Source organism: Micropterus dolomieu, linkage group LG11 (assembly GCF_021292245.1).
Source record: "Micropterus dolomieu isolate WLL.071019.BEF.003 ecotype Adirondacks linkage group LG11, ASM2129224v1, whole genome shotgun sequence".
Classification (NCBI taxonomy): Eukaryota; Metazoa; Chordata; class Actinopteri; order Centrarchiformes; family Centrarchidae; genus Micropterus; species Micropterus dolomieu.
The window spans coordinates 25,635,721-25,656,752 of NC_060160.1; the positions used below are offsets into that span (position 1 = coordinate 25,635,721).

General features: G+C 39.6%; 1 protein-coding gene and 1 long non-coding RNA gene across 3 annotated transcripts; one reads left to right on the forward strand and one right to left on the reverse strand.

The window, feature by feature from the left end:
- Positions 1 to 5,955: 5,955 nt before the first annotated feature.
- On the reverse strand, positions 5,956 to 8,831 carry LOC123978667. The gene is made up of 3 exons (XR_006827027.1): positions 8,461 to 8,831; positions 6,667 to 6,712; positions 5,956 to 6,276 (listed from the first exon to the last, which is right to left on the reverse strand). It is a non-coding gene; the product is annotated as an uncharacterized LOC123978667 (long non-coding RNA).
- kcnk5a (potassium channel, subfamily K, member 5a) lies at positions 8,571 to 20,774 on the forward strand. 2 transcript variants are annotated; one of them, XM_046062038.1, is made up of 6 exons: positions 8,571 to 9,100; positions 16,639 to 16,750; positions 17,147 to 17,313; positions 17,422 to 17,590; positions 17,697 to 18,666; positions 19,338 to 20,774. In XM_046062038.1, the coding sequence occupies exons 1-5, from the start codon at positions 8,915 to 8,917 to the stop codon at positions 18,650 to 18,652; spliced, it is 1,590 nt and encodes a 529-aa protein (XP_045917994.1). In that variant the 5' UTR covers positions 8,571 to 8,914; the 3' UTR covers positions 18,653 to 18,666; positions 19,338 to 20,774. The 2 variants fall into 2 exon arrangements, with proteins under 2 accessions (XP_045917994.1, XP_045917993.1); XM_046062037.1 differs by having other exon boundaries at positions 17,697 to 20,774.
- The last annotated feature ends 258 nt before the right edge of the window (positions 20,775 to 21,032 follow it).

The window sequence follows — 21,032 nt, forward strand, 5'->3', positions numbered from 1 at the left end:
ATGAGAGAGAGAGAGAGAGAGAGAGAGAGAGAGAGAGAGAGAGAGAGAGAGAGAGAGAGATACACAGACATTACGTTTCATTTATTTTTATTTTTTTATAAATTTCTATTTTTTAACACACACACATGCTTACTGTTTTATTTATTTATTTTAATTTTAATATATTTTAATTTTTTTAACACACGCTTACTGTTTTATTTATTTATTTTATTTTTAATATATTTTTATTTTTTAACACACAAACACACACATGCTTACTGTTTTATTTTTTTTAGCGATCGGCGGTGGTTTTTATCACACTGCTTTCACTTCCACCCCCCTTCACCCCAAACAAAGCAGTCTCTCCCGACTTTTTAACTAATATCATATTCATAACAGCAGCAAGGAGTGTGTCTTTTTACAAAACATATAACGTTCCTTACCGCTGAAATAAAAAAATAAAGCAAGTAAATCCCGACTTTTGAACTACTGTTTTTCTGCACATTTAGCCTATTTCAACACATTATAAGAGCAGTGGGCTACTGGTATTTTTACAAAACGTTACGTTAACGTCACTCTCTCCGGACGAGTCCAAGCATCAGTGACAGCAGCTGCCGGAGTTTCTTTCTGAAAGTTTCATGATGCTGTGCCGCTTCAGCAGATGCTTCAATAAATTAAATGTTGAAAGCTTTTTGCTGGTCGCACAGAGTCTACACAAGACGACAATGTCCTACTGTGACACAATAATGGCAGCAGCTACTTACAGCTGTGGAAAGAACGCCTCTCTCCCTCGTTGTCCTTTCTTCCTTTAGTTTATGACTCAGCTGACATGAACGACAGAATTCCGGTGCAGCTGAGGTGCCGCACAGTCGCGCATTCACGTCAAGGATATGGTGCTTTTCTGTAACGCAGTAATGCAGCGTTACTTGGATTAGTAACTCTAATAATATAGAAAAGTAATCCCTTACACTACTAGTTACTGGGGATAGTAATCTTACAGTAAGGCTTTACTGTCCACCACTGTTTGTAACGCAGGCTGTAGAGACATGTAGTCTACAAGCCCAAACAAAGTCATTTTCTCAGACCTTAGAAAGCTCCCCCAGAGCCACAAAATACATTACACATGTAGGTGACAACTGTTTTCACGTGCTAATTAGTACTCCCCATGATGAGTGAACAGATATTAATGTGTAAAATCGGTGGCGTGCTCCTTTAAGATCTGTTAAACAGCATTTATTTATATCATATATTTATATTTATCTATAAACCTACAGTTTAAACCTAAAGACCCCCCGGGTTCCATTAATAAGGACTTAGCCAAGAAACTGACTGAGCTCTATGGTCGCTTTGAAAGACAATGGGACAGTCTTGACCATTCTCCACACCATCCACCAGATCCAGCCCTCCTCCCCCAACTCAGCAGCTGCCCTCTCCCCATACCACAACAATGACTGGAGAGACATGGGGTTCTACCTCCTGAACCCCTGCAAAGCAGCAGGGCCAGACTCTGTCTCTCCCTTGATCCTAAAGCACTGTGCCGATCAGCTGTCTACAGTGTTCACAGACATCTTCAACACCTTACTGGAGACATGCCACATACCCGCCTGCTTTGAGACTTTCACCATCATCCCTGTCCCCAAAATAACAAGGACCATAGGAGTTTACAACCACAGACCCGTCGCCTTGACCTCTGCAGTAATAAAGTTGTTTGAGCACATGCTGAACCAGCTCAAATCCATTACTGACCCACTTCTGGACCACCTGCAGTTCACCTTAAGAGCCAACAGGTCTTTTGTGCATTTTTAGCTCTGTCTTTAACACCACCACCGGCATCTGTTCATCAGGACAAGCTCTCCCCGCCTGACTCCAACCTGCAGGTGGATCACAGTCTTCCTGGAGGGCAGCACGTAAAGCTGGGGAAACATGTCTCTGACTTCCATCAAATTGGATGCCACCCAAGGCTGTGTCCTTTGTCCTCTGCTCTTCTCCATGAAAACCAACAGCTGCAACTCCAGTCACCAGTCCGTCAAGCTCCTGAAGTTAACAGATGACACCACCCTCTTTGGGCTCATCTCTGGACCAAAATCTCACCCCACAAAAACAGTTTCTTCAGCTCTTTCATTCTAAAAACAGATATATTGTACTATATTTGATATCATATTATTTTTTCATATAGGCTATATTTTGATTTTATTTGAATTAAAAAATATTTTTTTATAATTTTTATTTTCTCTTACTATGTTTGTTGAGCACCAAAATACCAAATCAAATTCCTTGTATGTGAAAACCTAATTGGCAATAAACCGATTCTGATTTCTTCATGGTAGACTAGAAGATTATGAATTTCTATAGGCCTCAAACCCACCTCTTCTGTTGTGCAATAGAGGCTGACATTTCTTCGGAATTCCAGCGGGATTCCAGTGATATGTGAGTCAATTATGCCATTGTTTTCAGTGTGTTTGTCAGGGTTTTCGTGGGTGAGAGCCCAAATACAAGACACCGAGAGGCGTCCAAAACCCAACAGGCTTAACAGCAGAGGAACAGGCAGAACACACCAACCACGAAACACGACTGAGTGTATACACACTACAATGACCAGACAAAGACTGAGGGAAACAAGCAAGGATATATACACAGGGTAACGAGCTGGGAGGAGGTACACAGGTGAGGGACATGAGGCTAACGAGACACAGGCAGGCAGAGAGAGAGAGCAGGGGAAAACAGAGACTGGCATGCAGAGTGATAACTGGGGGAACAGACATGACACAGGTTACTGAACACATAACAGATCAGAGGAACAAACATAAACTAATAAAGACACAAGCAGACAGAACACCAAGAACTATAACCAACAATGAAAACAGACTGAAGCTGGGATTAAAGAGAACACAGAGCAGACAAGGGCAAAATAACACAGAAGTACACAGACCAAAAGTAAACACTAAGACATGAACTGAGACACAAAACCAGGAGCTAAGATGCAGAAACTAAGACACAGGGCTAGGATGCGGGAGCTAAGACTAAGATACAAGACAGACAGGTACAAAATGAGCTAAACAGAACCTGTAAATGAACTAAGAAATACACGAGGCTAAACAGAGAACACAAGACCAGGAACCGAACCTCAATCAGGAAACATGACAACTGACCAACAGAATGGAGTAGAGAACAGAGACGGAACCAACTGGGAAACAGGACAACAGTAAACACGGAACAGAACAGAATAAGAACTAAGGCAGATACCAAGAAGACTAAATACAAGACCTGAAACAGACAAGACTGAAAACCAAAACACAACGGACTAAATAACAGATACTGAACAGATGAAATAACACAAACTCACAGAGGGCTAAAACTAAAGCATAGCCGACAGGCAGAACGTGACAGTGTTATCTGGAAATAGGTTTACAAAAACAAAGCCCCGCGTTAAACTTAGTGAGCAGCGCTCTGTGACTAAACATTTTTCAGTAATAATTCAATAATTGTTAGTTTAAACAAATGCTATGAATGAGTGAATGTGAGGTGATAAAGAATTCAAACAGCTCAGTCTCTGCCTTTTACTTTTAAAGAGAGACACTGCACTTAGTGTTAATATCATTCATTATGTTTGGTATTTCCTGTTGAACCATCAAAATGATGCGAAAAGAAAATGTATTTCTGACAGAGAGCATGGACCACTAAAAGTAGGCTACCTAATAAGGATCAGACTCTGTCTTTGAATTTACACTATGTGTTTGGGAGCACATACAATAAAGATGCACGCTCAAAAAATACATACCGACTAGAAGCAAATTAGCAGGCTGATTGTGCAGGTTTCCTTCCCACCAAGATGCTCGGGGAAAAAACATAACACAAACCTAAAACAATGGAACTAGGAAGCGGTTCTTCAGTCATTTCACATTTCAAATCACTGCACACACTTACACACGCTAAAAATAATCATTTACAAAGAGATGGCATACAACATGACTTAACAAACAGGAAGCACATAATATAAACACTTAGACATTTCAGTGATTGAGAAAACACAGTACCTATTTAAATACTGTGTATTATTAATGGAATCAGGGGCTTCTTTTTTAGTAAAATGTACTACAGCATCAATTATTCATTATCATAATAATAATAAAGAGATTATGAAATTTTATTGTTACTTGTAAAGTCAGAGGTCAGCCCCAGCGACTGAACAGCACACTTAGGCTGCAGCTAACAGGGCAGATGCTTGCAGTCATTATGAAAGTGAATAACCTGATTGAGTCTGGCAAACAAACTTGGCAAGTTTTCATGCAGGTGATCTATGACTATTGTGAAATTGTTGTGAATGCCAGCTCAGGCATCAAGCCTTTACCTGGAATTGTGTTGTTTCTTCCATGTTCTCTATTCAGGGAAGAGTCTCTACTATTCTCTGAACAAACAGCATCCACCCAAAGGTGTTTCCAATCTTGTCTTGTATGACTGCTTGTGTATGTGCTACCTGGGACAGATCACACCTTCACAAATGTATATGTGACATTGAAGGCAACAATGCCAAGAACAGACTGTGATAATCTTGAAAGACGCTGAGAATTCATGCAGCAGCAGCTCTGGGCTATTAAACTCTAAAAAGGTTCTGTCCTTTTTTGAGACTTTTGGTCACTAAATGAAACATGTGTTAATGCATCAACAGTAGATACTGTTTTATCTGATGTGGGGCTTCCGGTTGTCTTATCTGGCTTGGCTGAAACTCCGGAAAGTCCCCTTGTATCCCAAAGGCCTTTTCACCAGACCACCGTGATGGCCTTCACCGGCTCTACAGTACAGTATGTGGTATCTCCGAACATCTGCGGATGTTTGGCCTTAGACTGCATATACTGACAGCCCAAAGGGACCAACAGGACAACATTTAGAAAAGATCCATCTCTTTGGATTTATGGAAAAACAATCTTGACGTCACAATCAGTGGGATGCATTCTTTCACTTCACTTTTTAGCAACATGTGAAAACACGAAAGTTATACTCCTTAAGTGATGCACATCTGATTCACATGGAAAAACTCCACAACATCATGTGACTACTAATGGAATGTTTTTGTTGTTTCTGATCTACTGTTTAAAATAATGTAATATTTACACAATTACCAACTCTGTAAAGTTACAGAACAAGAGAGGCTACTATTTTAAATTATTTTCCAGGCTGCATTTTGTTGAGACCGACATGTTTTTGCCCTATCGGTAGGAAAGTCAAGTTTTCCATTAGGAAAGAAGACTGAGTGTTGTGTAAGAATGTGTGTATGTCAGGACCTTCTTAAACATGCTGAGCTGTCTCACTGCTCATCTCTAATCTCTGTCCCTATACTATCAAGAAACTAGCAGATCTGCCTGCCACTGCTCCTGAAACCAGCACACAGCTGAGTCAGCTGTTTTAAAAAGGGCATGGCGTTGCATAACACTCTATATTTCTGGGATTATATCTGTGTATGCTATTTATGCTACATATTGGTCTTGAAAAAAAAGCATGTAATATTTCAACATTTAAATGAATAGTTGAGACGAGATCATAAGACAGAAATATGAAGAAGATAAATATGGAGCCAGCTTAGCTCGGCAAAAACTGTGGAAATGGGGAAACAGCAATACAGGCTCTGTACAAAGGTAATAAAATCTGCCTGCAGCTAATTCACATCTTATATCTCTTTTTTAAACCTGGTCTCCGCTGGTTACCTGACAACTTGTCCCCGCCATGAAATAGTGTAGCACATAGCATCGAATTGTTCTTTTTACTCTTTGGTTTCAGTACTAATTAAACAAACAAGATATATCATGCTACTTGGTGAACTTTGGAGGTGTTGGTAGGTAGACTTTGTGACCTTTGGGCAAGCCAGCCTCGCTGTTTCCTCTTGTTCCAGTCTTTATGCTAAGCGGCTGCTGGCTCCAGCAACATATTTAGCGTATCAATAGTCTCATCTAAACTCAACAAAAACACAGGAAAATGAATATGTGCATTCCCCAAAATCTATTCCTTTAATATTTGTCTTGCGGTCCTTCCAAATAAATAAATTATCAGCAAAAGATATTTTCTCTCAGTTTCTTTTTGGTGAACCTTTAAAATTGTTACCTGATGTTATTGAAAGGGTCTGGAAATGCAAATCAAATGCTGAAAAAAAAAACAGTTGAAAGTTGTTGTATGGTGGTCATGAGTCACATCTCTCGCCCATCTCTCTTTCACTTCTCGTGCTGTAGCTCAGTTCTTGTGTAGTTGCTGTGGTTGCTTTCACATACAGCATGCTGGTCTTCAGGTCTGCTTCAAGTGTAAAACACCCTGAAATTGTTGTTAACAGAGAAATTAAAGCAGAAGCTATGAATGTCACCCAGCATTTAGTCCGACATCATAGACTGAGTTTCAATTAGCACTGTAAACTCTGACTGACTTCCAAGTGTCCCCGGCACTCACTGTCATGCCATGTAGGCATGTTTTTACAAGTTTAATAAATGCAGATCATTGGGCCCCAGCTAAGGTTGAAATGAACTTCATTAAACTCTAAAGTAAATAAGCAGACAGACACAGCCAAGATTAAACTGACTTTAGGGGAAAGGTATGATCATATATATTGTGTTTCAAGAATGTCAGTGGTAAGCGAGTTTCAATTCTAGTCTTTGTAATTTGTGTCAGTCTAGATTATGATTGATGATATTGTTGATCTGTACTTACTTAAATGCCCAGGATGTGACGAAACAGTCGGAAGAGCCTTCACAGCCTGCAGACATGAAAGGAGGATCTTGTCATGTACACACAAAATTATCTTTTTTGAGCCTAAACTAAATATTTTAATAAACAAAGAGCTTGTGTATAATTAGCTAAACTGTGCTGGCATGTTAATATAGGCTACCCCTAGCTCCTAAAAAAAAATGTCAAAGGTGTTTTTTGACATGTAGCAGTGTTTATTGCAGTGGGGTATCCAACAAAATTTAAGCTACTCTTGTTTTTGAATGTTTCAAAATCTTCCATTCCATTGGTTTATTAAAAGAACAGGTTAGTGCTTGCAGTACCACAAACTTCACAGTTATACAGTCATTTTAAGTAAGCAAAGCACTACAGATATGTAAGAGTGCAAATGTCTAAAAAGTAGCTGCTTGAGTTTCTATTTGACTTGTATTTGCAGGAGCATTAAACACACACTCTCTCACACACACATACTGAGAAAAGCAGCCTTGGGCAATTAGTACCATGATGATGCAATATATTGTTGTCTTGCATAAATTCCCACACAACTGTCAACTTGTTAAACCACAAGTATGTGAAGGTTTGAGTCAATGTCTTTCCATTTCTCACACCTTCTAATCAGGTTCATGCAGTGTATGACTCTGCACTCTGATGGAAAGGAATTACAATAAACCATGCTACCTCTGTCGGAGGACCTGTGACTCTACTTAAACACTAATCAATATATGTGTTCCTTTTTTTGATCTTTGCTCCTCACAGCATCGACAAAGAAAACAGAAAGCATCACCTGAGCAAACATTCAAGCAGTCAAGTTCTGGGCATTGACACAGATTACCTTTAGGTGCATGTCCTACCACAACTAATCAACCTATTTTAACTTTATCACCTCTTCATTTGCGGAATTGATTAACTCTATCTCATCGAACACAATAAAGACATCTTTGGGCCTTGAACTGTCAAACAGGTTCTTAGGTGTGGTGGGGGTAGGTTATGTATCACATTCTTTGAAGTTATGTGATTGGCACCCTAAACAAAAAAAGAAAATCTCATGATGACTTCATACAAACATATGAAACCTACACGTTTTGCAGGGAGAAACAGATACAGCGACACAGTGGCAATAAACCACAGCAATCTGGCTGGAGTTTTAAGGTTGGAAATCAAATCAGCAGTTTCGGCAAGCCATTCAATGTGGAACTTTAAAGCATTAAACCGCACTATTATCTGCTAAAGTTACAACGGTTGGTCTTTAAAATCCAAAAGTACAAAAGTCAAAAAGTACAAAAATATGCAGCCACTGTCAATTAGAATAGAATATTATATGTGTATATATTAAATAGGGTCACCTTAAACTCACTAATAAAAAAGGAACTCAATATAATGTCAAGGAACATCGTAGTAACAGCATTAAAGACAGCCTACAAAAAATTAATTTTATGGTTCCTTTTATATGATTTTATCTTGATATGATTTTACTTGAGTGCAAATCTCATTTTGATTTAGGCCTATATCTTTTCTCGAAATAATTTAAAATGTTAAATTTTATTGAGGCTAGAGGTCTACTCTACTAAAGCTATGACTTTATGACTAAACAATCTTACATTCGCTACTTAGTTTCCAGACTAGTTGTAGCACTTTTGTTTGTACAAAAGAAGAGTAGATTGTATTAGAACAAAAAAGTGAATAACATATCAACTTGTCGTGGGCTACGTTTACAAGAAGTGTTTGACAAGTTTGAACACAAGCTTTTTTGTTGAGGCACAGGTGTTGTGTTAAACTCACTGTTGGCTGCCATAATGTCTTGGCAGCTGTAGCCTACACCTGTAATCAAAAGAGAAAGAAAAACAAACTGCAGTGTCGGTGACCCCATTCCTCCTCCTTAACCTCTTTCTGGGCGGACCTTCGTAGCTCCTCTCCACACCCCAGCTCGGGGAACTTCAGCAGTCAGTGACTCTCTGGCTGCGCACGTGGAGAGAATACTATCGCAGCTGCGGTTCCACGCGCGCTCAGGTCCACTGCTTTTATCGTGTTACGTCGCGAGCCCAATGCTGTCAGCAACGGCACGTTTCACGCATTTTTCCAGAGCCCTCGCGCGGAAGAAGAAACATTTTGTAAACCAAAAAACTTGCTGAGGATGAGTCCCGCATAACCTCGTGTGTTGTTGTTATCTACCCCCTCCTTCCTTTTTCTTTTTCCCCTGACCCGCGCTCTCCAAGTTGAGTCATTGTATATAAGTATGGTAGATAAAGGCCCCTTGTTGACTTCTGCCATTATTTTTTATCTGTCCATTGGGGCAGCAATTTTTCAAGTCCTGGAGGAGCCCAATTGGAAGCAGGCTGCAAAGCAGTATAGTGCCCAGAAGGATAAAATACTTGAGGACTATCCCTGTCTGACGAACGATGATTTGGACAGAATATTAGAGGTATGGACTCGTTCTTAAACTGAACATTTTTCCTGTCAGTCCACATGAAGATGATCACTGTTTAAAGATTGGATTGCTGCAGTTTTCTCTTGACTTGAAAGGGGTGACACATGAGACGCAGCCGGTATGTAAGCCTTCACCAAACACTGTGCTTTCAAACCTAACAAAACTCCAGAGGAATGAGATGTTGTCACTGTGGGTCAATACACTCACACTTAGTTTATGAGCCTGAACTGTAAAGCACTATAACAGCAACATGTCATGAATAAAATTCCCTGAAAAGGCTGGTAGATGTTATCTGGTGTTATCTTTTTTTTATTACACATCAGTTAACGTTCTGTCTCAAAACTGACTGTTGGGAGCAGTCATTATGATAGTCTGCTAGGTGTGGGGGGGCCAATCTGTAACATCAGCCCTGAAAAGCTGCAGTACATGGTTTTTCATTGCCCATTTCTTGTCAAGGTGGCAATTCCTTAACCGGCGGCAAAAGTGGTGCCTTCGACCTCTGTGGTTTTACAATCGACACTGAACAACCAGAGTATGTCAACACTCCTGTGATTTCGCAGGTGTGTGCCCCATGGTATGTTGTTTGTTCACTCCTTGAAATGTGGAGGCTTCACGATCTTTCCATTTGTCTGAGATGTTTGAGTATGACAAGAAGAAAATCTATACGTGTCATGAGCAAAAGAAAAGGAAGACTTTATATAGGACTATGTTTTCCTGATATATGGAGTATGCAACATGCCATCCAATCCTTTTCTGCACAAATAAGACTGACAATTGTTACTTTGTGTCAAGACAAGGATTTCCGGCATTATTGCTATTCTGTTTATTTTTCTTTTTGCACTTGCAAGTATAACCAGACATATGTATACCTGTGCGTCTTTTGTGTGCCCACCCCCCAACTTTCTCTTCCTCCCTCTGCTTTTCCTTTTTCTGTTTTGGGGGGACTGAAAGTGATATGCCCATGAACAGCCCCCAACCCCCGGCCATGGAATCTCTGTAATGGCCAAATCTGCTTCTGAGTGTAGTCGTGGATATTATGGTTGAGAGATTTTGGAAATTTCCCGTTGGCAGTTGCTGAAAGAACTGTGCTTTTGGTTGAAGTCTTAGAGGCAGCTCAACTGAAACTGAAACGTCCTGCTCCTGTGCGCTCTCTGTGGGACAAAGAACACATAATGCCATCTGTGGGGTTTCACAGCACTTTAAAAAGATAATATAAAATCACATGCTTGACTTCTTCACCCTTTCCCCAGTCAGTTGCGCTGTCCTGTTATCATTCTAGAGCCTACCAGTAGTAGACTACCAGTATTTTTCCTCTGGTGGTGTTGCCAAGACACCTGCTGCAAAGGCTTTGGAGTCAGTATATTAAAACAGATACACACACACACACACACACACATTAGATCACCCTTGAGTTGCCATTATCCACTTTATTTGCGTTAGAAGCACAGATTCTATGAGGTCTCCATTGTGGAAACTTTGCTCAGCTTGTTAACAATTAAAATATATAAGCAGGCTTAAGAGGAGAAGGCAACTCGCTTGTAAAAGTTAGTCTTCTGTTTTATTAACAAGTTAACTGTAGGACCCTTGAAGATTGGATTTTATGGTCCATCAATGTTGGTTCTTAAGAAGCTGTTATAAAAGTTCAGTTTGGGGAGGGGGTTGCATATCTAGCATTGCCCAGAAGTACTGTTGATATAAGTTTTCCATTATAAAGTTTCCAGCATAGCGCACAGTTCTTTAAACTGTACTTGAACACATGTGTGTTCTGTATATCTCATGCTTAAAAAGTAGTGTGTGTTTTCACAGCTCCCTCTGAGTGTTGAGTTAATACAGCGCAAACTGCCAAGTGTACCATCATTTCCTCAGTTGTGTTCTTTAGTGCTTACACTGTTACAGACCCAAAATATTTAAATTTAGCAATTATTGACGCTGACTTCTCTTAGAAGAATAGTTGGAAAGATTAAGCTATAGATAACTATTTTTCAGGTTTCAGAACAGTCAGGGGAACCTTAAAGAAAGACCCTTTCAAATTAAATTAAATACTTATCATTGTTCACTTATTAGCATGTCAATGGCCATTCAATGCATAAAAGTAGGGCCACAACTAACTATTGTTTTCATTGATTAATCTGCTGATTATTTTCTTTAGTCTATGAAATGTAAAAAATTGGGGGAAATGCTACTCACAATTTCTTAAAGCCTGTTGGTGGCTTCGGTTTGTTTGTTTGCTTTGTCAGACAGACCGTTTTAAACCCAAAGATAGTGAGTTGGCTGTTACATATGACAACACCAAGTCCTCACATTTGACAACCCAGATCTAGTGAATGTTTGAATGCAAAACACTTCAAATTCTATCAAAAAAGTTCAGCAGCAATGTGTTGTAGGTTTCTGCAGAAGAAAAATGCAGCAATTTGAATTATCTTTCATAATAACAATAGGTTTTGCCTCTTTTTTTCCTCAGGCCAGAATGTCTTGACCCAGGGTCAAGAGTTACCTGTAATGAAGAAAATTGTAACCAGATATATAAACTTTAAATGAACCCTTCTTCAGTGCGGCTTTGCTTTGCACGTGTTGCCTCTTGACTTGGCAATGGAGCATCACGTTATTGGATTTCACTTTTTCTGTGATAATGCTTTTGCACGTGACTTAAAGATCACATTTGTGCCAAACAAGAAGTTGTCAAACACTTCTCAACACACTGCTGTCACATGCATAAAGCGAAACTTTGCCTCTGGTAACAATGAATAAGCAAAAGTGAATGAAGTAGCACTCTTGTTTTTGTGCATAGCTAACTTTGTCATGTGCCTAGGGTGTTGTTTAGTGGCTGCTGGCTTGAAATAGCCAAGTCTTTCTTCCTCTTTTGAAAAATGTAAAAGAAATTGCACTAAAGACATGGAAGGTAGCAATGTAGTTTGGGTAGATGCAGATGCACTGTACATTGTCAGTAGAATTTCAGAATGTCACTGTTTCAGCATACCAAATGCAACCAATCTACACTGTAACAAGGCGAAACCAAGTTTCAATTGAGTGTAATTTACTTAGCAACTCAACTCGAAGAAAAAAATAAAGAAAAATACCATATGTGGTATAAATGAAGTATTTCAGTCTCATGCGGTATTAACAGCATAGTTTACCACTCACAAATCTGTTACTGGTGTAATATGTGCTGCTTAACAGATGTAAGGATCCTTTCACTGTCTGGGATTTTTACAGCTTTCCCTTTTTTTCTTTACCGAATCCAGAAAAGGCTGTAAAATTGTTGTCTGTACTTTTTTAATTAGGATCAGTTTCTTCTTAATGTTATTTTGTAAAGATTGGTTTTGCATTGGTGCACACACAGTGAAATCTCAGCAGTTTCCCGGGTGCATTGTTTGCAACGCGCCCATTTCAGCATTCAGAAATCAATACATAATGACATGGAAGAGCCTGAGTGACTTCATTGTTAGTCAGTCAATCCTGCCCACAAGTGAGGAGAAATGCCAAGCAACAAAGGGTGGTATGCTGGGCTGCCAGCTGTCTTGATAACAGTTGTCGTTTGTCATTGTGGTTTTTACTGTTCTTTGGTTATCATAGTGGGCCGGTGGCAGATTGCTAAGCCTGCAGTTTGGCAATATTTTCAGATCAGTTCCACTAAAGAAAAGGAACCGTTTACTTGAAGTGTGTGGTGCAGACTCTGTTTTGGTCATGGGATTTGGGTGACGTGTGTTGTGGTTTGGCTGCTTTTTATGGCACCACATTGTAATTCCAATATTAATGTAAGCCAACAGAATGTATTCCATATCAAGCTATTTTCAGAACATTGTGCAAACAAGTTATTATGGATGTCTAACTTAAAATATTGTCTAAAGCTCAACAGTTGATTTCCTTTTTCAGTTTAACCACATTATTATTATTGCTGTAATCATTGCTTCGTTTCAGGAAATATCATAAAAGCCCAATAGAACATTTCCAAAGGTCTTAAGAGATCTTGCACAGATTAAAAAGACTGTTCCTGCTACCACCCTGCATTCTCTCTCTAATGTTTTTTTCCATTTACTGCAACTTGAGCTGCCCACATAAACCGCATAAAATGTTTAGTATAAGTTGTGTGTATTGAAAGAATTAGTAGCATGTTGTGCCTATACACGGCATAGCCTAAAGTGATACTTTCCACCACACTTGTCATCTTTTGTGTGTATTTTTGTCAATTCATGATATGATAACTGAGAATGTACAGTTCACTAACCCTGACGCAAATTGTCTCATATTTAAGGCTGCAACTAATGATTATTTTCATTATCTTTTTCATTAATCCTGCAATTTTTTTCCAATTAATCATTTAGTCTGTAAAATGGCAAACAACAGTGGATAAATGTTCACTGCAATTCCCAGGCTCCACGGCGACATCTTCTAATGTGATGTTTTTGACAGCTCTAATCATATTCACATAAACGTTTGTGACTCAGTATAGGTAGTTGTTTGTAGTATTTCATGACCGTGCATTGTGTACAGTGATGAGTCAACCACAACCCAAAGTGCTTTTGAAAAAACTAGGATGTCTTGCTGCCAATAAATTCTACCATTTCAGTAATGCAGTGCACCAACAAACCGAGAGTAAGTCAGTCTCACTTATGAGCTGAGGCAGTCTTTTTGTGTCTGATGTTTCATTTAATTCAACACAAAATTTTCCCTGCTTATTTCATTTGTCATGCACTGGCTGTTCAACTTGGCAAAATACAATTTTGCTGAACGTCATTTGGAGAGATTTATAACTACAAAATTTCTTTACCAAGATTGCTAGATAATTTGATGTTTTTCCATTTTTATTTTCCAGAACTAACGTTGACATTTGCTGAAGAAAAACTGTTTTAGAGGAGCATCTTCTACTGATGGTGTTTCCTATGGTCATGGTGGTTTGTCCATTAGTGATAGATTACATTAGTGATATACAATATTATTGTTAAAAAGTCATGCCAATAAAGCTAATTTGAATTGAATTGATAGACTGATTAATTGGGTCAATATCTGGCATTTTGAGATAATTGAGCACACGAGGCTGATACACTAAAAATGTCTAGAGACACATCTGTAGGCAGCCTTGTCAGTGTGGCTGCTGTAGAACCATGTTAGCGCTCTCTGAGTTTTGAGAAGGTGGTCAAAAGTTAGTTTTAAGCCCTAAATGTCCTCGGTCACCACTGTCTTTTCTAAATGTTAACATGTTTCTCCCATCCTAAATGACAGCAGATCTAATCTTAACACCATTACTGACTACCGTTGAATATATAATATTATACTGTAGAGAATAAGGCAGCTGATTGACGTCACTTCTGACAAACTGTACCCCACTCTCTTATGAAATCTGCAGCATAACCCAATGTGTATTTTAAAATTTTAGTAATTAATAAAAATTCTATCTAAAACAACACTCTACTGTCTTCAGTAGCATGTATATTAGATGGTACACTGCATGGAAAATGGAATTATACATGACTTTTCTTTGTTTTGATATCTGCATTACATATACGCCATCATCGCCCTGCTCAATAAATATCGGCACCGGCCATTGACAAACCCATATCTGTCAAGCACTAATATTCAGTGGGTAGCCTTGGTCTGATATCCCGTCACCCAGTGGTCAGGCTTGCAGAGAAGCCAGTTTAACAGTTCCTCCTGAAGCCTGTTTGTGCTCAGTTTGACACAAAGTGTCTTCTGTTTTCCTCCCTTGTGCTTGTGCTTTTTGCCTTATTCTCAGGGTTATTTGTGACCTGAAGTGAAAGACAAGACAGTTAAACGGTAACAATCTAGGATATTTAAAGATTTGCCCTGAACAGTGAACATGTTAACCTCTACGCTTTCATTTTAGAGGTTATTATTATCCTTATCCTTTATTTGAGTGACTTACTATGAGGGCATGGTGCTCACTCCCATGATTTAGCTTGCACTCTGCCCTCATTGTATTCCTGTGAGTCAGCGTTTTGTTTGTCTCCAAATTCAGCACTTTTTATCTGGCAGATGAACTGTGAACATCTCTCTGGGATCTGTAGGCTGAAACAAGGTGCAGAGCTGAGCACACACGCAGACCACTGACATGACACACAAACAAAACAGTTGTCACTTTTTCCACATAGCAAACAAACCTCAAACACCCTATAGCTAGTGGGGTACAATGACATACAGTATTGGCTGCACCAGAGGAATGAATGAATCAATGGTTGTTTGGGGGATTTACCAAAAGCTGTCTAAACATGTCTTTCCTTTGTATATTAGATGTAGCCAAGTCTACACAGTTGGACGGTAAATGGAGCCAAACATTTTTCTTTCTTTCTTTTTGTAGGTAGACTGTTATATTTGGGCGAGTGTAGTGTTAACTGGTTCGTCAGGTCAACAGGGACATGCAGTTGTGGGATATCAAAAGTTCCGGTAATCAACATACGTCAAATAAGAGTTTAGCCTGAACATGGCCAGTAACACGGTTAACCCATGCATATAAATGTAACCAGTAATTACAGATGCTGTGGACTGTCTGGAGGACTGTCAAACGTGAACGTGCGTAAGCATGACAGTTGTCCACTTGAGTGACTCTTTAATTTCTGGTCATTGTTCGAACACAAACTTGCTGTCATCCTAAAGCCCAACAGAGGAACTGTGTTGTTTCAGCAGACAAAAGAATCGCCACCCCTTGGACTGGTAATTACAGAGCAGAACTGTCACAGACCTGTTATTATTAAACAACCAAGCATCTTCCAGTACTTGAGGGCTTATGCGAATTTTGCCAACCCCTGCATATTTCCCCTCTTTCAAGCACATTTGTAGAAAGAAGGACTTTGGTGTGGGGGGAATGCATTGTCCCCCCACCAGTGGCCAGGGGTTTGTGAATACCCAGCATGGGGAATTCAGTTTCTGTTGTGGCTGTTCAAGCACACACGTGGTTGGGAATGATTGATTAAGCATTTTCTGTCTCCTCTAGATGTCGACACTAAAACTTCCCTTCAAGAGTGAGCTGATGGCATCTCATGTTCTAGGTGGTTAGAGACGAATATTGCCTGTGGATTAAGCAAAAAAAACAAAAAAACAGTGCCCTTATTTTCCTGGCAAATTTCTTGTATTGTACGTATTCAGTCCAACTTCTTGAATCTTAAAAAAGAAACACAAGAAAGAGCATCCACTAAAGAACCACCTGGTGCTTTTTGAATACACTGCATCATCGTGTGATTATGAAATCACTGTTTATGGATACGGTACTTGCCTTCCTGTTTCCCTACCACTGTTAAGGAGTGGTTGGAATTATAAAGCCCTCAGGTTAGCAGCGATTCTCTCGGGTGCCTGAGTGTCGTTTCAGCTCATCAGTACCACTGCAGATAACCATCAGCATATCAAAGGAAGGATATGGTGGAAAAAATAAAGCTTACACACGACACACTTCCTGTCTTCCTTTAGCTTTTCCAGCTTGGACTCGTTTCTAACTGCCAATTGATAGCATCCATTTGTTTAGCCTCCATTACTTTCTCTTTGAGTTGAATTAAAGCTTATACTTTATTCTTCCCTGTCCTCAGGTGGTGTCTGATGCTGCAGGCCAAGGGGTCACTATAACTGGCAGCAAGACCTTCAACAACTGGAACTGGCCAAATGCTGTTATCTTTGCCGCCACTGTTATCACTACTATTGGTAGGTAGTTTTGGACATTCAGCAGTGACCGATCTAATTCAGAAGGGAAAAGAGGCACTGTTTTAGTTGTTTTGTCAAACTTTACTTGAATATTTAGGAGAGCATGATACTGAGTGATGTTAAAGTTGTTGGCAGAAACATGCACTGAGCTGTCAGCCTGTCTTAATTTGTTCCATTGGGACAAACTCTATTGCAATCAACTGCGGGATGTTTTGCCAATGAGTGTATCAAATGGACAGGACAACAACACAGATGAGATGGGCTTCCATTAAGAACCTTTATTGGCGGCATGGCTTTTGTAATTACCCACTCCTCCTGTAAAGCCATACTAAAGAGACATGCATACACCTAACCTTGCCCGTCACACTAACCACTCTGTTTTCACTTTCATTTAAGGATATGGGAACATTGCCCCTAAAACGTCAGCAGGCCGCGTATTTTGCATCTTCTATGGGCTGTTTGGCGTGCCTTTATGTCTCACCTGGATCAGTGAGCTAGGAAAGTTCTTTGGTGGCAGAGCCAAGCATCTGGGCCAGTATCTAACCAAGAAAGGATTTTCACTGGTAAGTCGATATGAGCTTTTTTTTTTCACTTGTGTGAAAAGTACTTGGTCTCTCTCCGGTAACACAAAGCCTTCACCTAAAGTAATGTTGTCTCTGTTTTTTCCCCAGAGAAAGGCTCAATTTACCTGCACTGCTATTTTTCTCCTCTGGGGTGTGCTGGTCCATCTAGTCCTTCCACCTTTTGTATTTATGTCCCAAGAGGGTTGGACATATATTGAAGGCTTGTACTTCTCATTTGTCACCTTGACCACAATTGGCTTTGGGGACTTGGTAGCAGGTAAGCTGGGAAATAAATAATTTTTAAAAGCTATGGTTAAAAGCATAAACAAACCTCTTTATCACATTTCCAAGATGGTTTTTGATTTGTTGTCGATCTCTTACAGGTGTGGAACCAAATAAAGAATACCCAACGCTGTACCGTTACTTTGTGGAGGTGTGGATTTATCTGGGGTTGGCCTGGCTTTCTTTGTTCTTCAACTGGAAAGTGCGGATGGTGATTGAGGCCCACAAGGCCCTGAAAAAACGGCGCAAGTTGCGCAAGCTATCTCTTGATGAGCTCCGGCACTACAAGGAGTCTCACAAGGCTGCCCTTAGTTTGCCTCCCAGTCCTAATGACGTCAACATCTTCGGCTTCCTGTCCAAGAAGCAGGAAGGCTACAATGACTTAATCAAGCAGATTGGCACCAAAAAGGATTGCAGTGCCACCACCATCAATAAATCCAAAGAGATTGGTCGCTCCCAGAGTTGCAATGATGCTCCCATGTTTAATGGTCACACCATCCTCAGTCTGGACCGCTCACCACGCCAGAAGAGACGTTACAGTTTCAGTGACCGTGTCACCGTTGCTTTTTCAAAGTCCAAGAACTACCTCCTGGGCTCGGACAATGGTTTGCTGCTAAAAGAGGACCATGTAGAGGGTGACCTAGAACTTGACCAGGACCAAATGTATGAGAACCAGCTTGACAAGGACGTCGATGTAGAGAACTTAGGAGTGGGGGGGGATGGTGGAGCAGGTGGTCGAAGGACATGGGACTCTAAAGATTACCATCCCCTCACATTCCAAAACGCAAACATTACTTTTATAGATGAGGAGAACTTTCTCAGCAACAACTTGGAGGAGGAAGAGGAGGAGGAGGATGAAGACGACGACGACGATGATGATGATTCTAAAGCGAAACTATCCATTACTACATGTGATGAAAATATTGAAACAGACTCCAAGGAGGAACAAAGTTATGAATCTGAAGAGTCTGTGTTCACTAGTGACTGTTCAGAACATGGCCACTCCTATGAGAAACTCGTAGAGGAATATGCAAAGGAAGAAAATACAGAATCTTGATCTTCTGTTACCGGGTGGGTTGGTATTGAAGTATATGTGTTCTAATATAATTTTTTTTTTTTATAAAGAATATCAGAAGTCCCATTGCCTTTTGGGGGTCTGATAATGGTAATGAATGACTCCAAAGCCAAGATCAAATTTCAAATGAATGTTCTGTTCTTAGCTGAGAAATGAAAATCCACATCACTTTTGACAATTTTTAAAAGCTTCTTATAAACTCATGAAAAAATATGTCCTACTACTTGTTAAATATGGACTACAGAGCATGACATGTAGCCCCATGAGTAATTTTTAACATTTGCTCTATTTAAGTCTTTTTTTACAGTTTAAGAAACTATACACACATTTATTGTAATGCCCAAACAAATAACTATTTTTCATGAGCGCCTTTTTCCCCCACTCGTCGACTGGTAAGACATATATTTGATTTAGTTTCTTCTATGAACATGCACCATATTGGTGTTTTTTATAATATTTATTAAAATGAAGGATACAGTGGCTACATGGGTTTATATGTCTCCCATTGCACAATTCTACCAAATGAGGACAGTTCAAAGTCTATTTTAGTGCAGATTGTCTTTTTTAAAGGGCATGTTTTTCTCCTTTGGTATTTCATTAGTTTCTTTTGTGAAGTCCTTGATAACTTGTTGCGTCTAAGACTGCTGTGTATTTTGACTTCAAGCAGTAGAACTGTGACTGGACCAGAGGCCATCAGTGATGCATAGGCAACATGTGGGAGTCTAGAACCAACTGAGAGGAAAATCATTTGTTTTACCAACAGAGAAGTATTGTTGGCAAACTCTGAATATCCTGCCAGAGAGACACTCTAAACTAAGATGTGTTTGCCTTTTTAAAAAAACTTTTTTGACTGCAAAAAAAACCCCAATCTGCTTTGGAAATTATCTTCCCATTGTGACAGCAGATCAGATTACACTCAAACTGAAGACATGCTTTATTGGTTTTTTGCTGGCAGCGTGTCAGGTATATGTGGTGTTAGGCTATCTACCAGTACATAATGGGAACAAAACTTTCACAGCAACAATATTCTAACTTTTTATCTCTTTCTCTTTATTGTGTTTGCCCTGTAAATATTGGCTGAAAGCCCATCAATGGCCACAAACGCAGCTTTGCTCAAGACATGACCTTGCTACTCATGTTTACCTTTTGGGGCTCGCACTGGCGTGAATGACTGAAGTACCGCTTGTGACCGGCAGCCAAGGTTAACTTGTAACAGATCAATGCCCTCTTGACGTACATTTCAGTCATGAGACATAAGGTCACCAGTGTTGGTGCTTTCAATTACTGTATTATATTTCTTCCTAATTTCATGTGAACATCAGTAAAAACTCAAGAGACCGAACATTGATTTTCACAGTCTCACTTTTAAAAGGGCACTTAGTTACCCTGCTCACCCACTGCCTTTTGCACTTTAACTTTTTGCATGTTAACTTCTACAGTAAGACACAGTAAGATGGCAGTGTTTGCAGTGTCACACAGGCCTACTTTGAATTTAGAACCAGTTTCCTCATTCAAGCCAGTTGGATAAAAATATGGTCCAATGTTTGTGTATTTTTTTTGTTTGATTTTTGTGAACACATGGACCACACCATCCTAACTCCTAACCAATGACTATAAAGTGAAAATACCTTAAATCCACTGCAAAACAGAGGATATACAGTAGAATGTCACATCTACAGTATTGAATGTACTTGTATTGATTTAGTGACAAGGTCTAATCTTTCACACTGGGTGTCTTTTCTGTTTTCTCCACCTCCCCCTCTTGTATTTTGTCACAGGGCTACCACTTTCCACCACTTTCCACCACATTCCTCTCTGTCATTGTCATTGGTTTTCCTTGATGTGTTAGCATAGCATTGTTATGCATTCATGGTACTTAACTGGACTGAATTTCAAGCCTGTCTCTCTAGAGTGATATCAAAAGAGGTTAGGTGGGTTTAACCCATTTTCCCAAGTTTTCACGGTGCTCCTGATAGTTTAAAACTCCATTATAGTTGTGTTTTTAGTTGTCTTTTTATGATTAAATTATTCATGTTTGTAAAAGTTTGTATATGAATCCCAAACAAAATTGTATATATTTCATGTAAATAAACATTTAATAAAACTTGAGTGTCTTACAATTTAATATGTATGTGTACTAGAATGTGTGTTTACATACAGTGCACGAAACAAGGCTGCTTTTGCAGCACATGCAAAGTCATGCACTTGTAGTGCAAACAGTCAGTGTGGTCAAGTTTAGGCTGCACACAGATGTCCACACAGGGGTCAGGGTAGACTCTCACAGACTTGTGCCGATGCCGAAATTTATATCATGAAGACCCATGCGACCGTACAAACCATGAATTGGCCTATACTCATGTGG